The 21,962-nt window shown below is 50.4% G+C and overlaps 1 protein-coding gene across 5 annotated transcripts in view; it reads right to left on the reverse strand.

Annotated features, from left to right (window-relative positions):
* ITPR1 (inositol 1,4,5-trisphosphate receptor type 1) overlaps nucleotides 1-21,962 on the reverse strand; it is a 1,957,366-nt gene that overhangs the window by 1,028,253 nt on the left and 907,151 nt on the right. For 4 of the 5 annotated variants that reach the window (XM_085624511.1, XM_085624509.1, XM_085624510.1 and 1 more), the window contains one exon: nucleotides 21,189-21,345. In XM_085624511.1, the coding sequence (XP_085480637.1) occupies nucleotides 21,189-21,345 (157 nt within the window). Of the gene's footprint in view, nucleotides 1-21,185; nucleotides 21,346-21,962 lie in introns of all 5 variants that reach the window. The other variant, XM_085624508.1, reaches the window with a different exon arrangement.

Here is a 21,962-nt window from a genome sequence, read left to right on the forward strand (position 1 = left end):
TTCGGGAGCTCCAGCCAATCACTCACAGCCATGGGGCTGCGCTGCAGGATGTGTTGGACAGGGTAAATGCATTGGAAGACCGGGTTGACGAAGCAGAAGGGCGCTCCCGGCGCAATAATGTACGTGTCGTGGGCCTTCCTGAGGGCGTCGAAGGCAGGAACCCGGAGCAGTATATCGAGCGCTGGCTGACGGACCTCTTGCCGCAGGGGGCGCTATCCCAGCACTTTGTGGTAGAGCGCGCACACAGGGTGCCAGCGCAGCAACCCAAACCGGGGGCCCGGCCCCGCCCGTTCCTCTTCAGGCTCCTGAACTATCGCGACCGCGATGCGATCCTGAGGGAGACGCGCAAGTCTGGTGACCCGACGGTTGGCAGTAGCCGTGTCATGCTCTTCCCTGACTACACGGCGGCGGTGCAACGGCGCAGGAGCAACTACCTGGCGGTAAAGAGGCAGCTTCGGGAGCTGGCGCTGCCCTACTCTCTGCTGTTCCCGGCCCGCCTGCGAGTGGTGGCACAGGAGGGGACCCGCTTCTTCGACTCCCCGGAGGATGTCTGGAACTGGCTGGAGGAGACGGGGCAGTGGAAGGGGGAGAGACCCGCGGGCGCGGCGCCTGATGGCCGCCCGGAGAGAGGACCCCGGAGGCGCAGGAGGCGAGGGGCCCAACAGCACTTGAGGATGGGGCTAACAGCGCCTAGCCCGGAGAGGATCAGAGTGGAGCGGCAGGAGGCCCTTGACGCGGTGGCGACTCTGGGGACGTCGCCTGGTGGAGAATGCATGGAGATTGGTGCGAGCAGCGCCCCGGGGACTAGCGGTGCCTCGTCCCCATCCACGATGATATCGGAGGACCTGGCCTTACCGGTGGTGACCCCGCAGACCGCCGATTTGATTACGTGACGAGACACTGCTGCACCGCACTGAGGTGGGCGCCATGCGGGGGTGGGTATGCCCACGCGATTGGCCTGCAGCTGGGCACCTGGAGTGGGGACGGGGCCTTGAGGGCGGGGGGGTTCTCCCGTTGGGGGCGCGGGCTTAGCGCGGGGGGTGTCTAGTAGTGCAGGAAGACCCGACAGTAGCGCGCACCGCTGGGCGGTCTAGTGGGGGGTCCCTACCGCCGCGTCCTAGAGCTCAGACAGCGCGACAGTTTCACGATACGATATGCTACTGCTTTTCCCTTCCCTTAGAGGTGATAGGGGAGGGGGGACATTGCGCCAGCTGGTCGACACTCTCGCGCGTACCCCCTCAGGCACTGTACTGACACATTGCATAGTTAATTGGTTCCTTTGACGTTTGGACGGATGCCCCGTTGGGAATACGCCCCTCTTTGTTCTCTTGTTCTATTGTTTACGGCAGTTACACTGATCACATGGCAGCGCAATTATATGTTCCCCTGGGTTGGGTGGCTGGCCCCTCGTCCCCCTCCTCAGGTGCGGCTGTCCTACCTCCAGCCCGGCTGGTTTTCCTATCTTCACGATGGCGCACACTAATGTGATGACTTGGAACATACGGGGCATGCACACACCGTCCAAGCGCTACTCTGTCTTCTCCTACTTACAGCGTCACTCCGTCGGGATCGCTCTCCTGCAGGAGACGCATATGTCAAGACCAGAACTAGACAGGCTTGCCAAGCGGTGGAGGGGGCACACGTTTGGGACCGTTTATTCGGCGCACGCGCGCGGCACATTGATATGGGTGCGAGCAGGGGTCCCCTTCCGATGCGAGGAGGCGGTGGTGGACGGCGAGGGCAGGTACACGCTAGTGCGAGGAAAATTGAACGGGCAGGAGATCTTGCTGGGGTCGATATACGCGCCCAACGTAGATCAGCCGTCCTTCCTGGAACGCCTGACACAAGTCCTGCACCCCTACGCGGGACTCACCTGGCTACTGGGAGGGGACTTCAACATGGTGCTAGATGTTCAACTGGACAGATCCTTCCCTCCTCTGCGAGCTGCGGTGGTGGCGTCTAACGCTAGGGCGTTGGGGGACTGGCTTGCGCATTGGGCGCTGCAGGACCTGTGGCGCACTCTCCACCCGAGTACCAAGATATACTCTTATTATTCGGCGGTACACGATCTTCACGTCCGCCTGGACAGGTTGGTGGGCTCGCAGTCGCTACTCCCGCTCATAGCCCGCTCTGAATATCTAGGCCGCACGCACTCAGACCATAATCCCCTGTGGCTCCAGATTAGCTGGGTGGTGGAGCGGCAGCCGGTGCCCACCTGGCGGCTCCAGCCGAGCGCGCTCGAGGATCTGGAGTTTAGATCTTCCCTGGGCACGGCCATTCTGGCATACTTTGAAGCGAACGAAGGAACGGCGAGCGATGCGCTGGTGGAGTGGGAAGCCCATAAGGCGACCATCCGTGGCCACTGTATGGGGGCTACCTGGAACATACGAAGGGGCCTCACGGACTCTCTGACGCGTTTGGAGAATGACCTCCTGCGGCATGAGAGGGAGGGAGAGGGAGGGGGTCGCCACTCACACACTCTGGCAGACCTTCGGGAAAGACACGCGGACCTTCTGGAGCGGCTCCGGTGCCACAACTACGCTGCGCACACGGCCAGGACGCATGCTGGAGCGGATAGGGCGGGCCGCCTTCTGGCCTGGCTCATACGACAGGAGGACCGGCGTGCCCCCATCGGATCGATCCACAGAGCGGATGGCACACTAGTCCATACACAGCGTGAAATACACCGGGCCTTCACTGACCACTACAGGCAGCTGTACACCGCGAGGGGGACTGGCCCCCCGCAGCTTCTCGGGGACTTTCTGGCCTCTATCCAGCTCCCTGCGGTCACGGCGGCACACAATGAGGATCTTACCGGACCCCCCTCTCTGGAGGAAATAGAGGAGGCGATCCGATCGATGGCATCTGGGAAGACGCCGGGGCCGGATGGCCTGCCAGCGGAATATTATAAAGCGTACCGCGAGTCCCTGGCGCCAGTGCTGAGAGAGCTCTATAACACAGCACTGGAGGTAGGGTCGCTCCCTCCCTCTATGCAGGAGGCGTTCCTGGTCTCCCTGCCTAAACCTGACAGGGACCACACGGAGCTAGGCTCCTACCGACCCTTAGCGATGCTGAACGTGGATTATAAAATCCTCGCCAAAGTGCTGGCGGAGCGGCTGGCGCCGGTGGTCCCCCACTTGGTGCACGCTGACCAGAATGGTTTTGTCCCAGCACGGTCAACATCCCTGAACCTCCGGCGATACTTCAGGGTGGCGACTGAGGCGGTGCACAGGTGGCCCAGGGCGGGGTGCCTCATCCTGGACTTAGAAAAGGCATTTGACAGCCTAGAGTGGGGTTACTTAGCCGAGGTGCTGCTCCGATACGGGTTGGACCGGGAATTCCTGCAGATGGTCGACCTGTTATACAGGCGACCCACGGTCCGCGTCCGTCTGGGCCCTCACGTCTCGGAGGCGATACCGGTGGGCCGGGGTACACGGCAGGGGTGCCCGCTCTCCCCGCTCTTGTTCGCACTGGCGATTGAGCCCTTGGCTGTGGCTCTGCGGGAGACGCTGGGAGATGGCTTACAGTTGGGGGACGCAGTCCACCACGTGTCGCTCTATGCCGATGACCTGCTAGTCTATGTACAGGATGTGGGGAGTGTCCCGGAGGAGCTGCCGCGGCTGCTGAGGACGTTCGCCGATATTTCAGGGTTACGAGTGAACGCCGCCAAATCATGCCTGTATGCCTTGAACGCTGGTATAGACGACCCGCGATACTACCTGGATGGCACATTGGTCCAATGGAAGGCGGACACCTTCCGCTACCTGGGGATCCAAATCTACCGCTGCCCGGCCGACCTCTTTGATGGGAACCTGGGGAGGGCGGTCACGGCGCTCAGATCGCAGATACAATTCTGGAGCGCGCTCCCATTGACGATCACGGGCAGAGTGGCGCTGGCCAAAATGGTCATGCTCCCCCGCCTCCTGTACTACTTCGCCAATCTCCCGATGTACATCTCCCCCGCATTCTTTGGCAAGCTTAGTCGACTGCTGCGGGACTTTGTCTGGGGTAGTGCCCGGCACAGGCTGGCGCTTGCGAAATTGTATTTGCCAACAGACAGAGGTGGTCTAGCCGCCCCTTGCTTCGAGCACTACTATCTGGCCGCTCAACTACAATGGGTGGCCCGCTGGCTGGCTGATAAAGGCAGAGATGAAACGGCCTCGGGGTTGGCGCCCTACACACTGGAACAATTAACGAGTGCCTTCCACCCCCTTCACAGGGTTGCGCGCCCGCTGCCACTCCTCCTGGAGGTGGCGCACAGGTGCTTCCGGAGGGCCTTGTTCCTCACGCGTGCTGTTACCCCGTATGCGCCGGCGATACCGCTCGAGGGCTCCCCTAGCGGAGGGGGGGTGCTCACGGCTCACATGCTGGCAGACTGGTGGGGGGCCGATGTGCGCACGCTGGGAGACCTCTACCGGGAGGGTGAGCTGGTACCATACGAGACCCTGGTATCGGAGGACGGGCTCCCACCCGGGGGGTTCCTGCAACACCGCTCGCTAATGGCGAGCATGACTGCCCGATGGAGAGACATGACCTCGGAACCCGCCCTGCATCTGACCATGCAATACCTACATGTCATGGGGAGAGGAGGGCACTTGATACGCTGGTTCGCAGCCTCGCTGAGGGAGCTGACGTCCGTCAGCCTGGACCGCCTCCGTGCTAAGTGGGATTTGGACCTGGGTAGGCCGCTAGAGAACAAGGAGTGGGAAAGGATACTCAAGAGCCCAGTGCGTATACCCCGCAACTTGCGATTCCGCCAAATCCAGCTGTTTATCGTGCACAGAGCTTACCTCACGCCGGAGTCAATCAATCGGTACTTTCACCGCACAGATGCGGTGTGCCCTAGGTGCGGAGAGCCGGGGGCGGGACTCCTGCACATGCTGTGGAGCTGCGCACGGTTGGGTGTCTACTGGAGATCGGTCAGTGGGCTGCTACTAGAGAGTGTGGGACGTAGCATTCCATTTGACTGGCCCGAACACATACTACACCACTTTAAGCGACCGCGCAAAGATAAGGTGGCGTCGCGGTTCATTGACCTGGGGCTGGTGGTGGCGGTGCGACTCATCACGAAAAGGTGGAAAGCACATGACCCACCGTGCGTGCAGGCTTGGATTGCCTCGTTTCGGGCATGGGCCGGGGCTGAGGGGACCGCCATCCAGAGGGAGGAAACATTGGGCCTGCGGAGGGAGCCTATGGCGGACCGCTGGAAGCAGCTGCTGGGGAAGCTCAGGCATCTGGGTGCGGAGAGCGAAGAGGAGTTGCAGGGGGCAGCGGACGGCGCTGGCGCGGGCGGGGGTGGAACCGGGGAGGCCCCCCTGCAGTGCTGACATACCCCGGCTATTTCCTGCCTCCCCTGGCGTCACGACGACCACACTTGCATAGTGCCGATCGTACCCGGGGCGCGCATACACACACACACACGGGGGTTCCCGGGGGGGGGGTGGAGGGGCGGGGGGACTAGACGACAACCGGGAGGGTATTGGGCCTGTCTGTACGGTTTATGCTGCCATTGTTGGGGGTTCTGTTTTGTATACTCTTTGGGCCTGGTGGGCATTTTGCCTGTTCTTTATAGTTTGGGGGCGGCGGGTAGCGCCCACGCATAGTCACGGAACCCAGTTGCGACACGGTTCCTGCTGTTACTCCTGTTGCGCCCAATACGAGACTGTCAGCGAGACTGTGGTTGGCACCGCTGAGGGCGGCGCTCGCACGCAAGACTGGTTGCAAGTCCTGGCGCAGTGGTTGGGGGTTCTGTTGCGGGGCGCTCCCCTGCCTATGCTCTCAACTCTTTGATTACCTGTTGTGTCACATGCCAAAGAATGTTTTTTGTTTACTTTAAAACAATAAAAACAGATTTCAAAAAAAAAAAAATAGTGCTACATTTTGGACTGTGATAAATAAGCCTTTTTTCCAGGATAAAAGCACCAGCGAGCGTGATTGTGGTATCCAGGAAAAAAAAGGGTAGTCACTTTAAACAGGTTGATGGAAATGGGATGTTTGAAGGCCCAGTCTTAAATATGGAGAAATATTCTTTGACCTTCACAGAATTAGAAGTAACACATGCCATTATGCAAATGGCAAGTAATAAGGCTCCGGGACCCGACGGAGTCCCGGCAGACCTTTTTAAATCAGATGTAAAAACCTGGACAAAGATTTTATATAATGTCTTTGTTAACGCCTGTCAATTGGGCCTGCCCCCCACATGGGCACGATCTGTCATTATACCCATATATAAGAAGTGTAACACAGGTGACCTGAGTTGTTACCGCCCGATATCCTTAATTGACTCCTCTGTGAAAGTATTGGGTAGGGTGGTCTTTGTCCAACTGACCTGCTGACTCGAGGAATCTGGAACAATCTCTATGGCCCAGTACGGCTTCAGAAAAGGGATGGGCACCACGGACCAATGCTTGAACTTGCAACTACTAATAGGTAAATATACGGTGGCAAAGAATTGAGCACTATTAGTAGCCTTCATGGACCTGTCCTCGGTCTTTGATAGAGTAAACAGGTCAAAGCTGTGGACCTTGCTCCTAACCTGTGGAGTAGACAAAAACATTGTCTATTTCCTAGCCGACCTGCATAGGGATTTATCTGCAACGGTGAGGTATGACCAACAGGGTAATTGTACGGAAGGTATACCCATATCAAATGGAGTTAGACAGGGGTGCATTTTGGCGCCCCTGCTCTTTACATTATACATCAATAACCTAGATACTGCCCTAATTGCCTCCTGTAAAGATATTCCCTGTGCAGGGAAACGCCTGATTCCGCACTTTTATAAGCGGATGACGCCGCCCTCCTAGCAAGAACGGCAGTGGGACTTCAATTGTTGTTACTCTTTTTCTGGCTTCATGAAGTCATTAGATTTAAGCGTAAATTTTTCAAAATCGCATGTAATTGCTATTGGACAGAAACCACCAAAGGCTAAATCTTTTTATTGTGAGGGCCATATATTAACCAGGTTGTCGTCGTTCCCATACTTGGGTGTACTTTGATGCTGGAGCAGAGTTTTCTGTTGAAAATTTATCGGGTTTTTTTTAAAAGCTCCAGTTTTGTCTATACGTGTTGACTAAAAAAAAATACTAATTCATAATTATTATTTGTTTTGTGTGAAAATTCTAATTAACCAACCTGATTAACAAGAGAAACTATACGTGGGAAAGCATATATATTGCCTAATAATAATGTGCAGGTTTTATTAAATGAATGTTGCTAAGTGTTGTTTGTTTTAAAGCACAAAACGCTTTTGAAATAACGTGTACTAATGCTTAAATATGTTGCAGATGGCTAGTTAATTACATACACATAAGGGTATTAGTGGGAATTAACACTGTTTAATCATTGCGATGATGTAGTAACGTTGTTTGTATTTCTTTCGATTAAGATGGTTCATTTTGGCCTAAAACAAGATGGCTACCGTTTGCAGCCTGTATTCGAGTGATCGAATTCTGATGAGAGGGCCTTGCTGAACATGGTCGAGAGTCACCTGACCACAGTCTTCGCCTGGTTTAAAAGTTTTCCGTGAGGCCAGCAGTTCTGGGCGTAAGTCCAAGTACCTTGGACGAGGATAAGGTCACAATGAACAATGACAATGCTGCGGTGGCTCTGCTAGAGATATCAAGGAAGAGCGGCTTCGAAAGAAACATTTGTAAATTTGAGTTCCTTCTTCCGTATTTTTATTTTTGTGATTTTTCTGAGCGGAGATTTTCCAAATGTAGCGATGCTACATCCTTTCCTGCTCGCTCTGCTCAGCGGCTCAACGGAAACTCAGAACATTTTATGTTGCTTTATTTTGTAATTTTTATTATAAATATACTAGACTAGAGAGGGTCTGTGGTCATTGCATTTGGATTTCTGAGGCCACTTCTTTCCGAACTTGCGTTGGTGAGGATCGATGCTGTGAGGACGGCGACTTGGGAGACTTCTACTAAGAGACCTGTCCTGACCCATTTATGACATATAGCTAGAATAGGTAACTATGAGAATAATGATTTTATTTTGATTGCCTTTCCATTTGAACTAATTTTAGATAAAGAATCATAATTTTAAATACAGTGTTGGTGATAATTTCTTGTCAATTATTGAGTACTCTATTGTGATTATTGTTGTTTAAATCATGACTCAGGACAGTATCAATTAGGTTTATCGACCTGTTGTAGATGCAGGGTGTTTAGAAGGTTTCCTCTCTCATGGTTGGTACTGATAGAGTAATATGAGTGTATGTCAGTGAAATGGGCCCAAGAGTATGGTGAGTGTATGTGCGTGTATCTGTGAAATTACTCTATCCGTGGAAGTAGGGAGAATTTATATACCCTGATCTGCACCAGTCGTCGTTCCCATACTTGGGTGTACTTTGACGACCAAGGATCCTGGGTAACCCAAATCACAGCGAAAACAATTGTACTGTTAAGAGCAACCCTGGCTGTATTGGGTTTTGCCATAAAGTTAGGAGCCAGGCCAATGAAGGCCCTCATTCAAACATACAGAGCCAAGTGCATTTCACTAGCCATGTATGGGGCCGAGTTATGGGGCACAAAAAACGTAAAGAACATACAGACTGTTGAAGATAGGTTTTTAAAGAACCTCCTATCTGTCCCTAAAATAACAGCCAATTACAATACCCATCAGGAGCTTGGAATTGGCTTTGTTGAAGATGCTTTTGCTGTGGCACCACAACTGAAATGGATAGCTACCTGGTTAAACCCTGACTTACTGCTTAATCATACCATCATGAAAGACTGTATGTCACTCGACCATGGGCTGTGTATACCCTGGCTCAAATATATTCAGAGGCTGGCAGTAAAGCTCGGTCGTCCAGAATTATATCATTCACCAGAAGCTCTAGTGAAGGGAGACATAAAATGGTGTAAGGAAATGTTTTTGCGCATAGCCACCATGGATAGGGAAGAGAGAGCTGGTAAAGGTGACAGTAAGGGCCCACCAGCTATGTAAAACAACACTATTCATGGAACCATATCTAGGCTATGTCACAAACAATCATCGTTTTTTACTGACAAGATTCTGATTTAATCAACTGCATCTTCTTATTGGAGAACAAAGGATGGAAGAGGGTAGAGGATCTTGGCCCCTGTACTTACGATAATTTTTCGCAACAAGACATCATACATTTCCTTTTTTTCTGTGAACACTTATTGTCATTAGGAAACGTTTTATTCTCCCTATTTTAAAAAACAAAGGCTTTGTGCAAGTGAGACCTGCCCTTCTCTACTTGCAAATGTTAACTTACGTTTGGGAAACTTAACGTTGCTAATTTTATCAGCAGCTATAAGAATCTTGAGGAAATGAACTTCACATTATATCATGTACATCCTCTTTTAATTGTGTCAAAAAAGATTGTTTTTATTGGTTCTATTGAATGTCTCTAAGTTTTTATGAGCCATGATTGTGTTAAATGAATCACGTACCTACAACTGTTTTTATACATCGCGTTTTGTAGTATGCTTTTATGGTTTGCACTTAAACCGAATAAAGATATTTGACTGACTGACTGACACTGAAGAGCTGTTTGAGCAAAAGTGGGTCAACAAATCTTTGGAAGCACCGGACAGAAGTCCTGTATCATAGGAGGGCAACAGGATTGAACTAAAAGGTTTTTTTCGAAACAAGCTTAAATTTCAAGGATCGATACATTCAGGGCAACATCTATGTAGCCAAAAAAGGACTCAACATTTTGAGGTGGTATCACCAGGATCTTTCTGGAATGGCTTTAAAACCAGGGACCAAAGAACAAGTGTCGGTGGAGGACACCTATCAGGACTACGGTCTGCTTGTGTAGGCCAACAAATGTAAAGGTGTTTGCAGATAAATTGGGATGCATTAAAGGGTTTAAGCACCTTATCGAGGTGGCTATCTCCACTTGTCGTTGGACTCAAGAAAAACGGTAGATTGAAGGTAAATATCTGTGAATTGGCATCCTTTACCGTGCATTGATGCTGCGAAAGACTAAGTGAAAGCTCTACACCATACTATCCACCTAACTGGTGGGTCTCCTGGAAGCTGTACAAATGAAGGAGCTTGTACATTTATATATTACCTACTGGCGGTCACCAGTAGGTAGTTATAGTTGGGACCTATTTTCCATAGGAAATCCGCAACATTCTATTCCCAATAAGTCTGGCGCCGGTTGACGAATCTTCGTGAAATTTTCCAAACTTTTGGCCAGCTCCGGTCCGCTCCTATCCTGAAAGTTTCGTGGTGATTCGTCAAGCAAGGGCGGGGGGGGGGGGGGGGGAAGGGGCCCCAAAATGCGTTTACGCCATGCAATTTCCCATAGGACCGGTTGACGCAGCTATAACGGGGGAATTTCTAGGGTTTTGTACGAGGGAAATGTCCAGCTAACCAACGCCCCTGAAACCTATGTTTTTTTCAGTGATTATATATATATATATATATATATATATATATATATATATATATATATATATATATATATATATATATATATATATATATATATATATATATATATATATATATATATATATATATATATATATATATATATATATATATATATATATATATAACCTACTGGCGGTCGCCAGTAGGTAGTTATAGTTAGGACCCTGTTTCCATAGGAAATCCGCAACATTCTATTTGGAATAGCTTTAGCGCCGGTCGACGAATCCTCGCGAAATTTTCAAAACTAATGGGGCGCTACGCTCCGCTCCTACCCTGAAAGTCTCGGGGGGATTCGTCAAGCGGGGGCTGAGAAAAAAGGGGGGTCCCAAAACGCGTTTTCCCCATGCATTTTTCCATAGGACCTTTAGACACAGCTACAGCCCGAACGGCTGAACAGAATTACTTGAAATTTGGCAGAGAGGTAGTCCTCAGGTCAAGGAAGTGCCTTTTGTAGGTCTGGTGTAAATCTGTTCAGTAGGTCCTGAGAAAATAGCATTTAAATCAATATATATATCTGTAAGCGCGCTCCGTGCCGTGCGCGAGCTCAATTCTGATTGGTGGTTACATGACTGTAAACATTCGAATCGGTCGAAATCAGGAAGTGTCGGCCGCCATTTTCTGTCTCTCGCACTGAGAAACAAAGGTGGGGAACGTGAAACGGGGGCAACGAAGAGAGTTGCAGACCCCCTAGTGTTTGTCAGGGGGTCCAAGAAGGACCCAAAAGTACGAAAAATAAATTTAATAATTTTTTTAAAAAAATCGCGGGGTACGCACGGCAAAAAAAAAAAAAAAAGAAGTAACAATCACGTTTACTAAATAAAGTAAAGGACCCACAAGGGAGAAAAAAACAAATGTTACTGCGTAAAAAAAGGAGAGTCGCGCACGGCATGGACTGCGCAATGTGCAAAGCGCACCGTGCGCGCAGGGTGTGCGCATAGTGAAAAACCAGAAAAAAAAAAAAAAATACCTAACTTAGCATTTAAAAAAACGTACAAATTCACTGAAAAAACCATAGGTTTCACACACGTTATAGTTAGCTGTACATTTCACTCGTAAAAAACCAATGAAATTCCACGTTATAGTTAGATCAGGTAACTATAACTTGCGCGACCGCAATCCACAATGTGTAATTTCAGATGTCATCATTGATGTCGTGAGTGATGTCACTGACCATGTCATGAGTGATGTACTATGTGACGTCATCAGCAGTTTATTGTGGGCGCTCAAGTTATAGTTACCTGATCTAACTATAACGTGGAATTTTATTGGTTTTTTACGAGTGAAATGTACAGCTAACTATAACATGTGTGAAACCTATGGTTTTTTTAAGTGAATATATATATATATATATATATATATATATATATATATATATATATATATATATATATATATCTATCTATCACACACACATCTCTTGCATTGGTGTTCCTTGTCATGGTAAAGGAATTGGAAGGTATGGAGGACACAGTTGGGTTTCAGGACGATATTCTAGTTGTGGGCAGATTCAAGGTATTACATGACAAGTATCTTACGGAGGATTTGAACATGCTCCAGGAGAAGGGCATAGTTGCTAATAAACAAAAGTGTCCTTGGCGTTGAGTCCATTGAATATTTGGGGCATCGCACTTCCAGTGAGGCAATTGAACCGAGAGGGGTTGATTGAGGTAATTGTGAAAGCTCCTTGCCCCACATCTAAGGATCAGGTGTCTTAGTTTAGGTGTATGTGACTTATATCACATTTATTGCTAATTTTTCAGCCAAGACTGTTCACATGAGGGAATTGTTGAAGGGGAAGGTCACATTTATTTGGAGTGAGACATTCCAGAAAGGATTCGAGCTGATTAAAGAGGAACTCCTTACGTGTAAAATTCTCAGACCCTTTGAGCCCTTGAATAAATGTGCAGTCTCGGTTGATGCAAGCCTTGATGGGTTGGGTGGAATGATCACACAAGTCAAATAGCGCAAAGAGAACACAGTGGGGTTCGCTTCGCGTGCCCTGCAGAAGAGTGTAAAAAATTAATCTGTCATCGAAAGGGAGTTATTGGATTGTTGTTGGGCTGTGGAGAGGTTTAAGTGCATTGGTCATTTAGTGAAATATCATACCCCTAGGATCGCAAGACTAACTTCTAAACTATTGCAATATAATTTTTAGGTGGAACACATTCCTGGTGGGAAGAACACCAGGGCAGATTTTCACTCTAGATCACCCCTGCCTTTGAAAAAGGAAGAGGAAAATCAAGATGAGGATTGTTTGATTGCTGCAATAGATTTTTGCGGTGTTGGCGGGGTTTCTGGGAAGGAGTGGCTTGGGGCTTTGCAGTCGGACAGTGTGCTTAAAAGGGTAAAGGAACATAATATTCAAGGATGGCCCAAGGAGAAGCATCTTGATTGAGAGCGCCAGCCATATGTCAAAATTGTGGAGATGGTGAGATGATGCGTGGTGATAAATTAATTCCCCCCGAGAATCTCAGGGCTTGTATCACTGAGTACGGTCATGAGGGCCCTCTCGGACAGGCCAGTACCAATAGGAGGATTCGGGTGGTCTACTGGTGGCAGTCTATGGATCGCCAGATTGATGATGTGGTCAAGGGATGTGTGATTTGTTGTACTAGTGATAAGGAAATCCAAACTGTCATGCCTCCTAAACAGGGGATTGATTTAACTATGGGGCCTTGGATGAAACTTGCGGTTGATTGTGGGGCCTTTCCATGTTCTGCCAAACAAACATAAGTATGCAGTGGTGGTTGCTGATTATAGCAAGTGGTGGGAGGTTCACTTCACGGCAGACCCTAATATCCAAGAAGTAATCAAATTATTTCAGCGTTTGTTTGCTAGGGAAGGCTTCCCCAACGAAACTGTCCAACAGTGTCCAATTCACGTTCAAAGAAAAGTCTAGTTTTTTACATCAATATGGCATTCAACATAGCAGAGTGGCTTTATATCAACCGCAAGCCAATGGGTTCATTTAAAGTATGAACTGGATGAACCGGATGTTGGTGGAGTGCATTCATTGGACTGTAAGCAACAGTATTGGGGTCAAGTAAGCGCTGCAGAGCATACTATGGGCGCATCGCACAACACCTAATCAAGTCTTTCACAAGAGTCAGTTTGAACTTTTGCGAGGGAGGGTAGCTACTTTCGACATGTGCCCCGCTTGGATGAGGAAATGGGGTTCGCGTATTAAACCTGGTTCAATGGGTGCAGCTAAAAAAAAAATAATCAGATGGTAGAGAATAAAATCCATGTGGTCTTGCCAAGATGGAATCTAAGATCCGGGTGGGTGATTGGGTTAGGATCAAACTACCTCACAGAGTGGAAAAGCTTAGTCAAAACTTGGTCCACCCACTAAAGTGGATGCAACGTCTCACTATGCAGTAAGAAGTAATCAAAGAAGCTGGTGGAACTTATCCAGGGTGGCTACCTTCACTGGCACAAAGATATTTAGTACTCTGTTCCATGCAAGCAATTGTAGACCACTGACATGTTTACTGCCAGTGAAGCCCCAGGTTGGATTTGTACAAGCTTAAGAAGTAATCAAGGACCAAATAAAACAAAACATCTGCCACATCATGCACTCATGGAAGTAATACAAACCTCAAGGCCAAGAAGAAATTTAGAGTGTTATTTAAGTAATTTGTGTAAACCACAGGCACTAACATTATGATTTATCGATGGTCACAGAATGCTGCAAGTGAATAAGATTCCTAAAACTAGCTGCTCAGGTTAAAAAACATTTGAGTAAAGGTAGAAGCACTTGGAGACTTTTGGTTTAAGGTGGTGTCCGAGAAACAATGACGGAAGGCCGCTCACTACAACAAATGCAGTCTCAACTAAATTCACATTAAGTATTAATTTTTTACCAGGTCCTATCACATCAGATAAAATGACCACACTCAGTTGGAGACTGGATGGGCAGTTCGTCAGCTGTAAGTGGAGCTCCAATTTTGTTTTATGACTTATCTAACGTGACAGCATACCTTGAAGAAAGTTTTATTTTTGTCATCTGTTCGGTGAAGACCTTTCCAGCAAGTCAGGAAAGCCAGAGAGCAGGAACAAGAGTTTCCCTCTTTGTTACTGTTCTGTGAAGTAGTGTTAATCTAATCAGTAGTTGACTATCTTTTCCTTTTAACCTGTACAGTAATCTGCTGCCTTTTAGATGCATACATTACAAGGTGCATTGGCTCATTTACCTACAGTTTCTGCATCCTTAAGAGAACTGGGTGGATTTCACATTTGTAGAGAAAAGTCATGGGCATGTAAAGGTACTGTTCGCTAGACTGTCTCAGACAATTTCCTTTTACTAAAACAAACGGTGTACTCCAGGTTTGTTGCATAAAGAACAAGTTACTTACCTTCGGTAACGATGTATCTGTAAGAAACATTCGGTAGATTCCTCACCTTAGAATATCCCCAGGCGTCAGGCTGGATCCGGAAAGATTTTGTCAGCAATACCCCTTGCGCGTCGCTAGGCGTCGTCTGCGGCTCCGCGTCAGTCGTCGGCGGCGTGCGCCGGAATGACGGAGTACTTAGACGCCGCCCTCGCACGCTGACGTCAGTTCTTGTACATAGCTTTCCGCGCCAGTAACGCAGATCCATGCTAGAGACCGACACTGGTGCCAAAAAAGTCTAGGGCCCTGAAAGGGATAACCTTAACCCTAGATGTCGGTTCGCAGAATGGGGAGGATGGGTGGGTCGGTGAGGAATCTAACTAACTATTGTTTCTTACAGATACATCGTTACCGAAGGTAAGTAACTTGTTCATCTGAAAGAAACACGTTAGATTCCTCACCTTAAAATAGATACCCCAGCAATACCAACCCCGGTGGTGGGTCTGCAAACGAAGAGCACACCAGGAAGTCCTGGAGAACAGAACGGCCAAAGAAGCCATCTCTCCGGACTTGGCTGTCCAGGCAATAATGTGTGGCAAACGTGTGCCGCGAGGCCCACGTTGCTGCCTGACAGATGTCCTGCAAGGGGACTCCCGGACCCAAGGCAGTTGTCGCCGCCATGGCCCAAGTGGAATGGGCCCTCAACCCAACAGTAGGTTCATTTTTAGCTAAGGAGTAACAAGCTTTCATGCACAAAACGACCCACCGAGAGATGGTTCGCTTGTGCACCGCCTGCCCCTTCTTAGCGCCCACGCAGCCAACAAAGAGTTGGTCGTCCACCCGGAACTGTTTTGTGCGGTCCAGATAGAAGGAGAGCGCACGTTTTGGGTCCAGACGGTGGAGCCACTCTTCCTCTTTCGAGGGAAGCGGAGGCGGAAAGAAGGTGGGCAGCGTAACATACTGCCCGATGTGAAAGGCAGTCACAACCTTAGGAAATTAGGGCGAGTGCGGAGCACAACCTTGTCCGGATGAATAGAAAGGAAAGGAGGCTTAGAAGAGAGCCTGGAGCTTACTCACCCTTCTAGCAGAGGTGATGGCTACCAGGAAAGCAGTCTTAAGCGTCAAGAGACGAAGAGGACAATTATGAAGTGGCTCAAAGGGAGCGCACATCAGATATGTCAAAACAAGATTCAAATCCCACTGAGGCTTTACGAAAGGGACAGGAGGAAACATGTGAGTAATGCCCTTAAGGAACCGAGAAACAACAGGGGATTTGAAGAGAGGAGGCTGATCAGGAAGCCGAAGGAAGGCAGAGATAGCAGAAAGATAACCTTTAAGAGTGCCCAGAGCAGAGCCCTGCTGGGCCAAAGAAAGAAGGAAGAGTAGAACCTCAGAAAGAGGGGCGGAAAGGGGATCCACAGCCTTTGCTGTGCACCATGTCACAAATTTTTTCCACCTACAGGCGTATACAGTTTTAGTGGAGGGACGCCTGGCTGCCAGAATCTCACCACAGACTTCAGGAGGCAAGTCAAATGGCATCAACTGTCACCGCTCAATCTCCACGCATGAAGGTGGAGACTGGACAGGTTCGGGTGGAGGACCGTCCCCTGCTGCTACGACAGACGGTCCTCCTGAAGAGGCAGTCGTATCGGGGGGTCGATTGACAGACTGAGTAGCTCTGGATACCAGTACCTTCGTGCCCAATCCGGAGCCACCAAGATGACTTGGGCCCGGTCGCGCCTGATCTTCAGCACTCTGGGCAGAAGTGGTAGGCGGAAAGGCGTACAACAGACCGCAACTCCACTTGCGACGAAAAGCGTCCCTGAACGAGTGCCGCCTTGGAAACTCCAACGCGCAGAACTGCTGACATTGTGCGTTCTCTTTGGTGGCGAATAGATCTAACCTAGGCTCTCCCCACTGCCGAAAGAGGCCTTGCACCACGTCCGAGACGCCATTCGTGATCCATCATGCACCGGCGACTGAGTTCATCTGCTCTGGCGTTCAGAGAGCCCGCCAGCTTTTGAACCACCAGGGTGATGCCCTGATGTTCTAGCCATGTCCAGAGGCGCAGAGCCTCCTGACAAAGGGTCCACGACCCCATCCCGCCCTGTTTGTTGCAATACCACATGGCCGTGGTGTTGTCCGTGAACACCTGCACCACACTTCCCCGGACAACGGGAAGGAATGCCTTAAGTGCAAGTCGGATCGCTCTCAGCTCCAAAAGGTTGATATGGAGCAGAGACTCCGCCGGAGACCAGAGTCCTCTGATCTCCGCCTCCCTCATGTGGCCCCCCCATCCCAGGAGGGACGCATCTGTCACTACTACGTGCTCCGGGTGGGGTAGGGAGCGGGATCTGCCGCTGACCCAATCGCGGTTCGTGAGCCACCACTGCAACTGTTTAGCAGTGCCCTCCGAGATCAAGACCTGGTCGGACAGCTTGCCCCGATGCTGGGCCCACTGAAACTTCAGGTCCCACTGCAGAGCCCGCATTCGCCACCTGGCGTGATGCACTAAAAGGATGCAGGAGGCCATCAGACCCAGAAGCCGCAGCACCAACCTAACCAAAACCCAGGATAGAGGCTGAAAGATGGGAATCAGATACTGGATATCCCAGACCCGCTGCTCCAGAGGATAATCCCGAAACTGCGCCGAGTCCAGAACCGCCCCGATGAAAAGGAGCTTCTGAGAGGGACTCAGATGCGACTTCGGCACGTTGATGGAGAACCCCAGCAAATGCAGGTCGGAGACAACCTGCTGGGGCGAGCCTGCCTTCAACAGCCAGTCGTCGAGATAGGGGAAGACGGTCACCCCTGATCTGCGCAGATGAGCTGCGAACACCGCAATCACCCGGCAGGACAGGGATGTGAAAATAAGCGTCCTGCAAGTCCAACGCTACCATCCAGTCTCCTGGATCCAGGGCAGCAAGAACCTGAGCTAGGGTAAGCATCTTGAACCTCTCCTTCCGGAGGAAGGCGTGGATGCTCCTGAGGTCCAAGAAAGGGCGTAGTCCCCCTTTGCCCTTCTTGGGAACCAGAAAGTAGTGGGAATAGCAACCACAACCTACTTCTGGCCCAGGAACGCGCTCAACAGCCCCCTTGGCCAAGAGGGCTGCAACTTCCTCCCGTAGAAGATTCAAGTGATCCCCCGACATGCGGTGGCACTGCGGTGGCATGGCTAGAGGGGTCGTCTCGAAGGTGAGGAAGTAGCCCCTTCGGACGATTTGCAGCACCCACCTGTCTGACGTGATGGAACGCTAGTGGAGCAGGTGAAGGCGAACTCTGCCTCCCACTGGCGTGGAATGGGCCTGAAAGCACGGACTAGGAGGGCTTTGAGGCGGATGCTGCCGGGGTGGAATTGGACTGACCGGCATGTTGACCCCCGGTAACGCCTCGGCGGAATCCACGTCCACGACCGCGTGCAGGTTGGGTCTGCGGCCGATGGCTAGGCGGACGTGAGGGGGCACCCCTTCCTTGGCCACGAAAGGCGGAAGTTTGAGCTCGCAGCCCTAGAGGCCCAAGGACTTGGCCGTAGCCCGGGAGTCCTTGAAGCGCGCCGCCTTGCGCAGCACCACTGAAAATGCAGCACCTTCCTCCGAAGCCACAGTCGGAGGAGAGATGAAACCAGTGTCCGGGAAGGTGTCCAGACCACTGGCCTCCCCCAGCTCATCTGCCCAGTACTGAGATAAGTTGGCCTGCATGGCCAGAGGGTACTCAGACCCCTCCCAGTCGCCCCCGTCATCCGACTCCTGTTAGACAGGGGGAATAAATCGGAGCTGGACGGTAGATGAAATTGTCATCCATCGGCTGCGGCGCCGGACCGGGGGTGGAACCGGTGTCTGCGCCGACGGAGGAGGCGTCGTGAGGTCGACCGGCACCGACAGATCCAGGCCTGGATCCCACGGGGACCTGCGGCGTCAGGACCGAAGTCGACGACGGAGCCACCAGCTCGCCCAGTCGAGCCGCGAGGCCCGAGGCGCACTGGCAGGCGTCGACAGCGGAGCCAGGACCCTCATGGCCGAGAGGAAGGCACTGATCTCCGCCGGAGTCGTGTCAGTCCCAGGACCGGTGAGTATGGGGACGGATGCGGCTCAGACCTAGCCGCAGGGGTGGTACCACCCGGACCCTCGTCCGAGTCGCGCGAGGGGAGTCCGAAGAGCGATGTCGCCTTTTGGACTTCTTAGCATGCTTCGACTTACCCGAAGACTTCGACCCCGACGAGCGGTGGTGGTGGCTGCGGCTCCGCGACCGGTCCTTCGACCTCCTCCTGGACCGGGACCGTGAACGGTGCGGAGCAGAGTGTCGGAGCTCGAGAAGCTTACGGGACGGTTCCGCCTAGCCTTCGAGGTCAAGGCCTGGCAGTCGATGCACGACTCCGCATCGTGGTCGGCCCCCAGGCAGTAAAGGCACCGGCGGTGGTGGTCCTTCACCGACATCAGTCTATGACAGGAGTCACAGGCTTTAAACCCGGGCATCCTACCGGCACCTGTTCGAATCGAGTAGACAAAAGAGTCCAAAAAGTTTTAGTCAAAAAGTGAATAAAGGGGTAAGCTCTTCCCGGATAGGCGCTGTCTGGCGCGGAAAAAAGAACTGACGTCAGCGCGCGAGGGTGGCGTCTAAGTACTCCGACGTCATTCCGGCGCACGACGACGACGATGGACGCGGAGCCGCAGACTACACCTAGCGACGCGCAAGGGGTATTGCTGACGAAAAATCTTTCCGGATCCAGCCTGACGCCTGGGGATATTCTAAGGTGAGGAATCTAACGTGTTTCTTTCAGATGGGTGTGTGTAGACTTCAATGTGCCACCACATGGCATTCAATTCCCATCTTTCCAGGCAAAGATACTGTTAATTACACCAACTCCAATATTAAAGAAATAAGCATCATTTAACACCTCCTACTCTTTGCCATAACATGTATATCTGTAAAGCGCACGTTCACCAGCGAACATCTTGCCACTGAGTAACACAGCTTTATTGTTACCCAACTTACGGGTACTCATTTTATGGACCTCAGAAGGTTGAGTGGACCCGTAGGGATTTGAACCTTTGACCATGAGGTCAAACACAGGCCCCTACAGTGGACACATTAGCCCACTAAGCCACTAGACCCCAAGGAAGATCCATATAAGGAGGACATTGACAAGATCACTGTTAAAGTGTCTTTCTTTTAAGAAATATTTCCATCACTCCAGCGCCTCAACTTGACATTGAGCCGGTATATAGTACATGCATTTCACTCGCGTGGATGCATTTCCCACAACATTGAACAACTCCCTCATTATCCCCAATGTTCTTAATCAGGGGAGTAGACCCTTCATTTTATCACCTCTGAGGCAGGACTTCAGGACAGGCCAACTTGTTACAGCGTCTAAACTGTGGAGGGCTGCTTTGAGGAGCTCTCATGCTGTAGCACCTAAACATGAGGGAGGAATCCTGACATCACCCTGGCAACCCAATTTCTGCTCCATTTCATGACTTAGGCAATGTCAACAGATGTTCAGGTAACTAAAATGGAGACTTGCCTTTAACAGTCTAGTTTAATTTGTCGGCAAAAAGGAGTCATTTATACATTAATTTACGCCTCTGGCGCGTCACCTTCTGCAGACTGGCCTCTAGGAAATACCCCACTCCTGGTCTCAACCAGTGCATGACCAGTTCCTAAGAGAATGGCCTGCTCCCGAGTGTAAACTGATAGACACCACATCTTCCTTATATGTAAGAGCTGTACCTTCCATGTGAAACACTACTCTAGTAGACCAACTAGTGCTGGATCTCCTCCAAGGCTCCTATTATCGGATCTTACTTTGTACCGACAACCTCCAAGGAGATAGATCATCCTGGAACCGATCTGGAGAAAGATGCCCCCCTAAGACAATGCCCAGGTTGAGTGATCTGCCAGCCGTAATACCATGTCCCTGAAAAATCACAGGTGGGGTAATGACAGGCATGCCATATGTTTTTGCAGGGCCCAGGTCAAATTGATACCAGCTGCACAAAATCGGGGCTAACAAAAATGTTCGGGGGGGAAGTAAAACGCAGCTCCAGCATCTGGGGCAATTTAGAGATTCTAACCCAAGTGCATGACTAAATAAGGCAGGCTCGCTTCAAAATGTAGAAATAGATTTTGCAGCATGAACGTGGGGTCCCGACAAATTCCAGCCCCTAGTGAAGGACACCTCTAACCCACCCCTCCTCCACTTGTAACTGCCCTGGTGAAGGCTCACCTGGCATGCGTTTCAATTGAATAGAAGCCCCGCACTGGGAGGTACCATGCGGTGTGAAAACCTCCTTCAGTGGAACGGTTAGCATATTCTTTGGTTAATCACGCTGGGAGGGCATTGAGTAAATGCCAGCCAATAACCGCACCACTTCACAACACCACCTCCAGCATCAGCCAGGAGGCCCCTCTCCCACAGAGTAGGACATTTCTCACCTTTGCTCTCTTCTCCTTTGGCCATCTTGCTGATGGGGAAAGCGGCTGCTGCCACGTGCACACAGTCAAGGATAGCAAGAAGAATTTTGGTCAACCTCAAGAGATCGCTAAAGTTGTAGAACCCAAAGTAGATGAGATTCCGGGCTAAGTTCACAACCTAGAGAGACAGAAATAAAACTTTAGCCTACCAACGGCTAAAAAAAAAAAAGTTGAATAGCTGATTTAACCTGAAACGTGAATTTTAACTTATTACGACAAAAATGCAGCAAATGCTAAGCATGTATTCCAGCACCCGTAATTGTGTCCCCCATCATGCAAGCACGACTTAACCAACACGTTTTCATTGTGGGAACCAGACTACATTTGGCGCTCACGAAGAACCAACCAATCAAAGCGGCGTCTTCATCGCAGACTTCCAGATGGCATTTCAGCCCACTGCTGTGTCTAAGGGGTAGTGTGCAATGACTGGTCCCAGTTTCAGGACTATGCACAGTTTAACATTCATATGCTACCCCTTATTGGTCCATATTAAACAAAGGAATAGAAATGCCCATCACCGTAACATCGTTGAGGCCAGACCCTTAAGATCCTCACGGGCTTGATCCCGGAATATAAAACATTCAGCTGACAGGTCTGGCATTTCAATCTTCGTGATCAGAAATTCACCAAACAGCATTGAACTTGTACTTGGTTTGCAATACTCTCCTTTTTCGGCAGAGGGCAGCAGATTATCACAAATAGCACACACAAGCAGTCGTTACACACAGTATTGTA

This window comes from Triturus cristatus, chromosome 9 (assembly GCF_964204655.1).
Source record: "Triturus cristatus chromosome 9, aTriCri1.1, whole genome shotgun sequence".
Classification (NCBI taxonomy): Eukaryota; Metazoa; Chordata; class Amphibia; order Caudata; family Salamandridae; genus Triturus; species Triturus cristatus.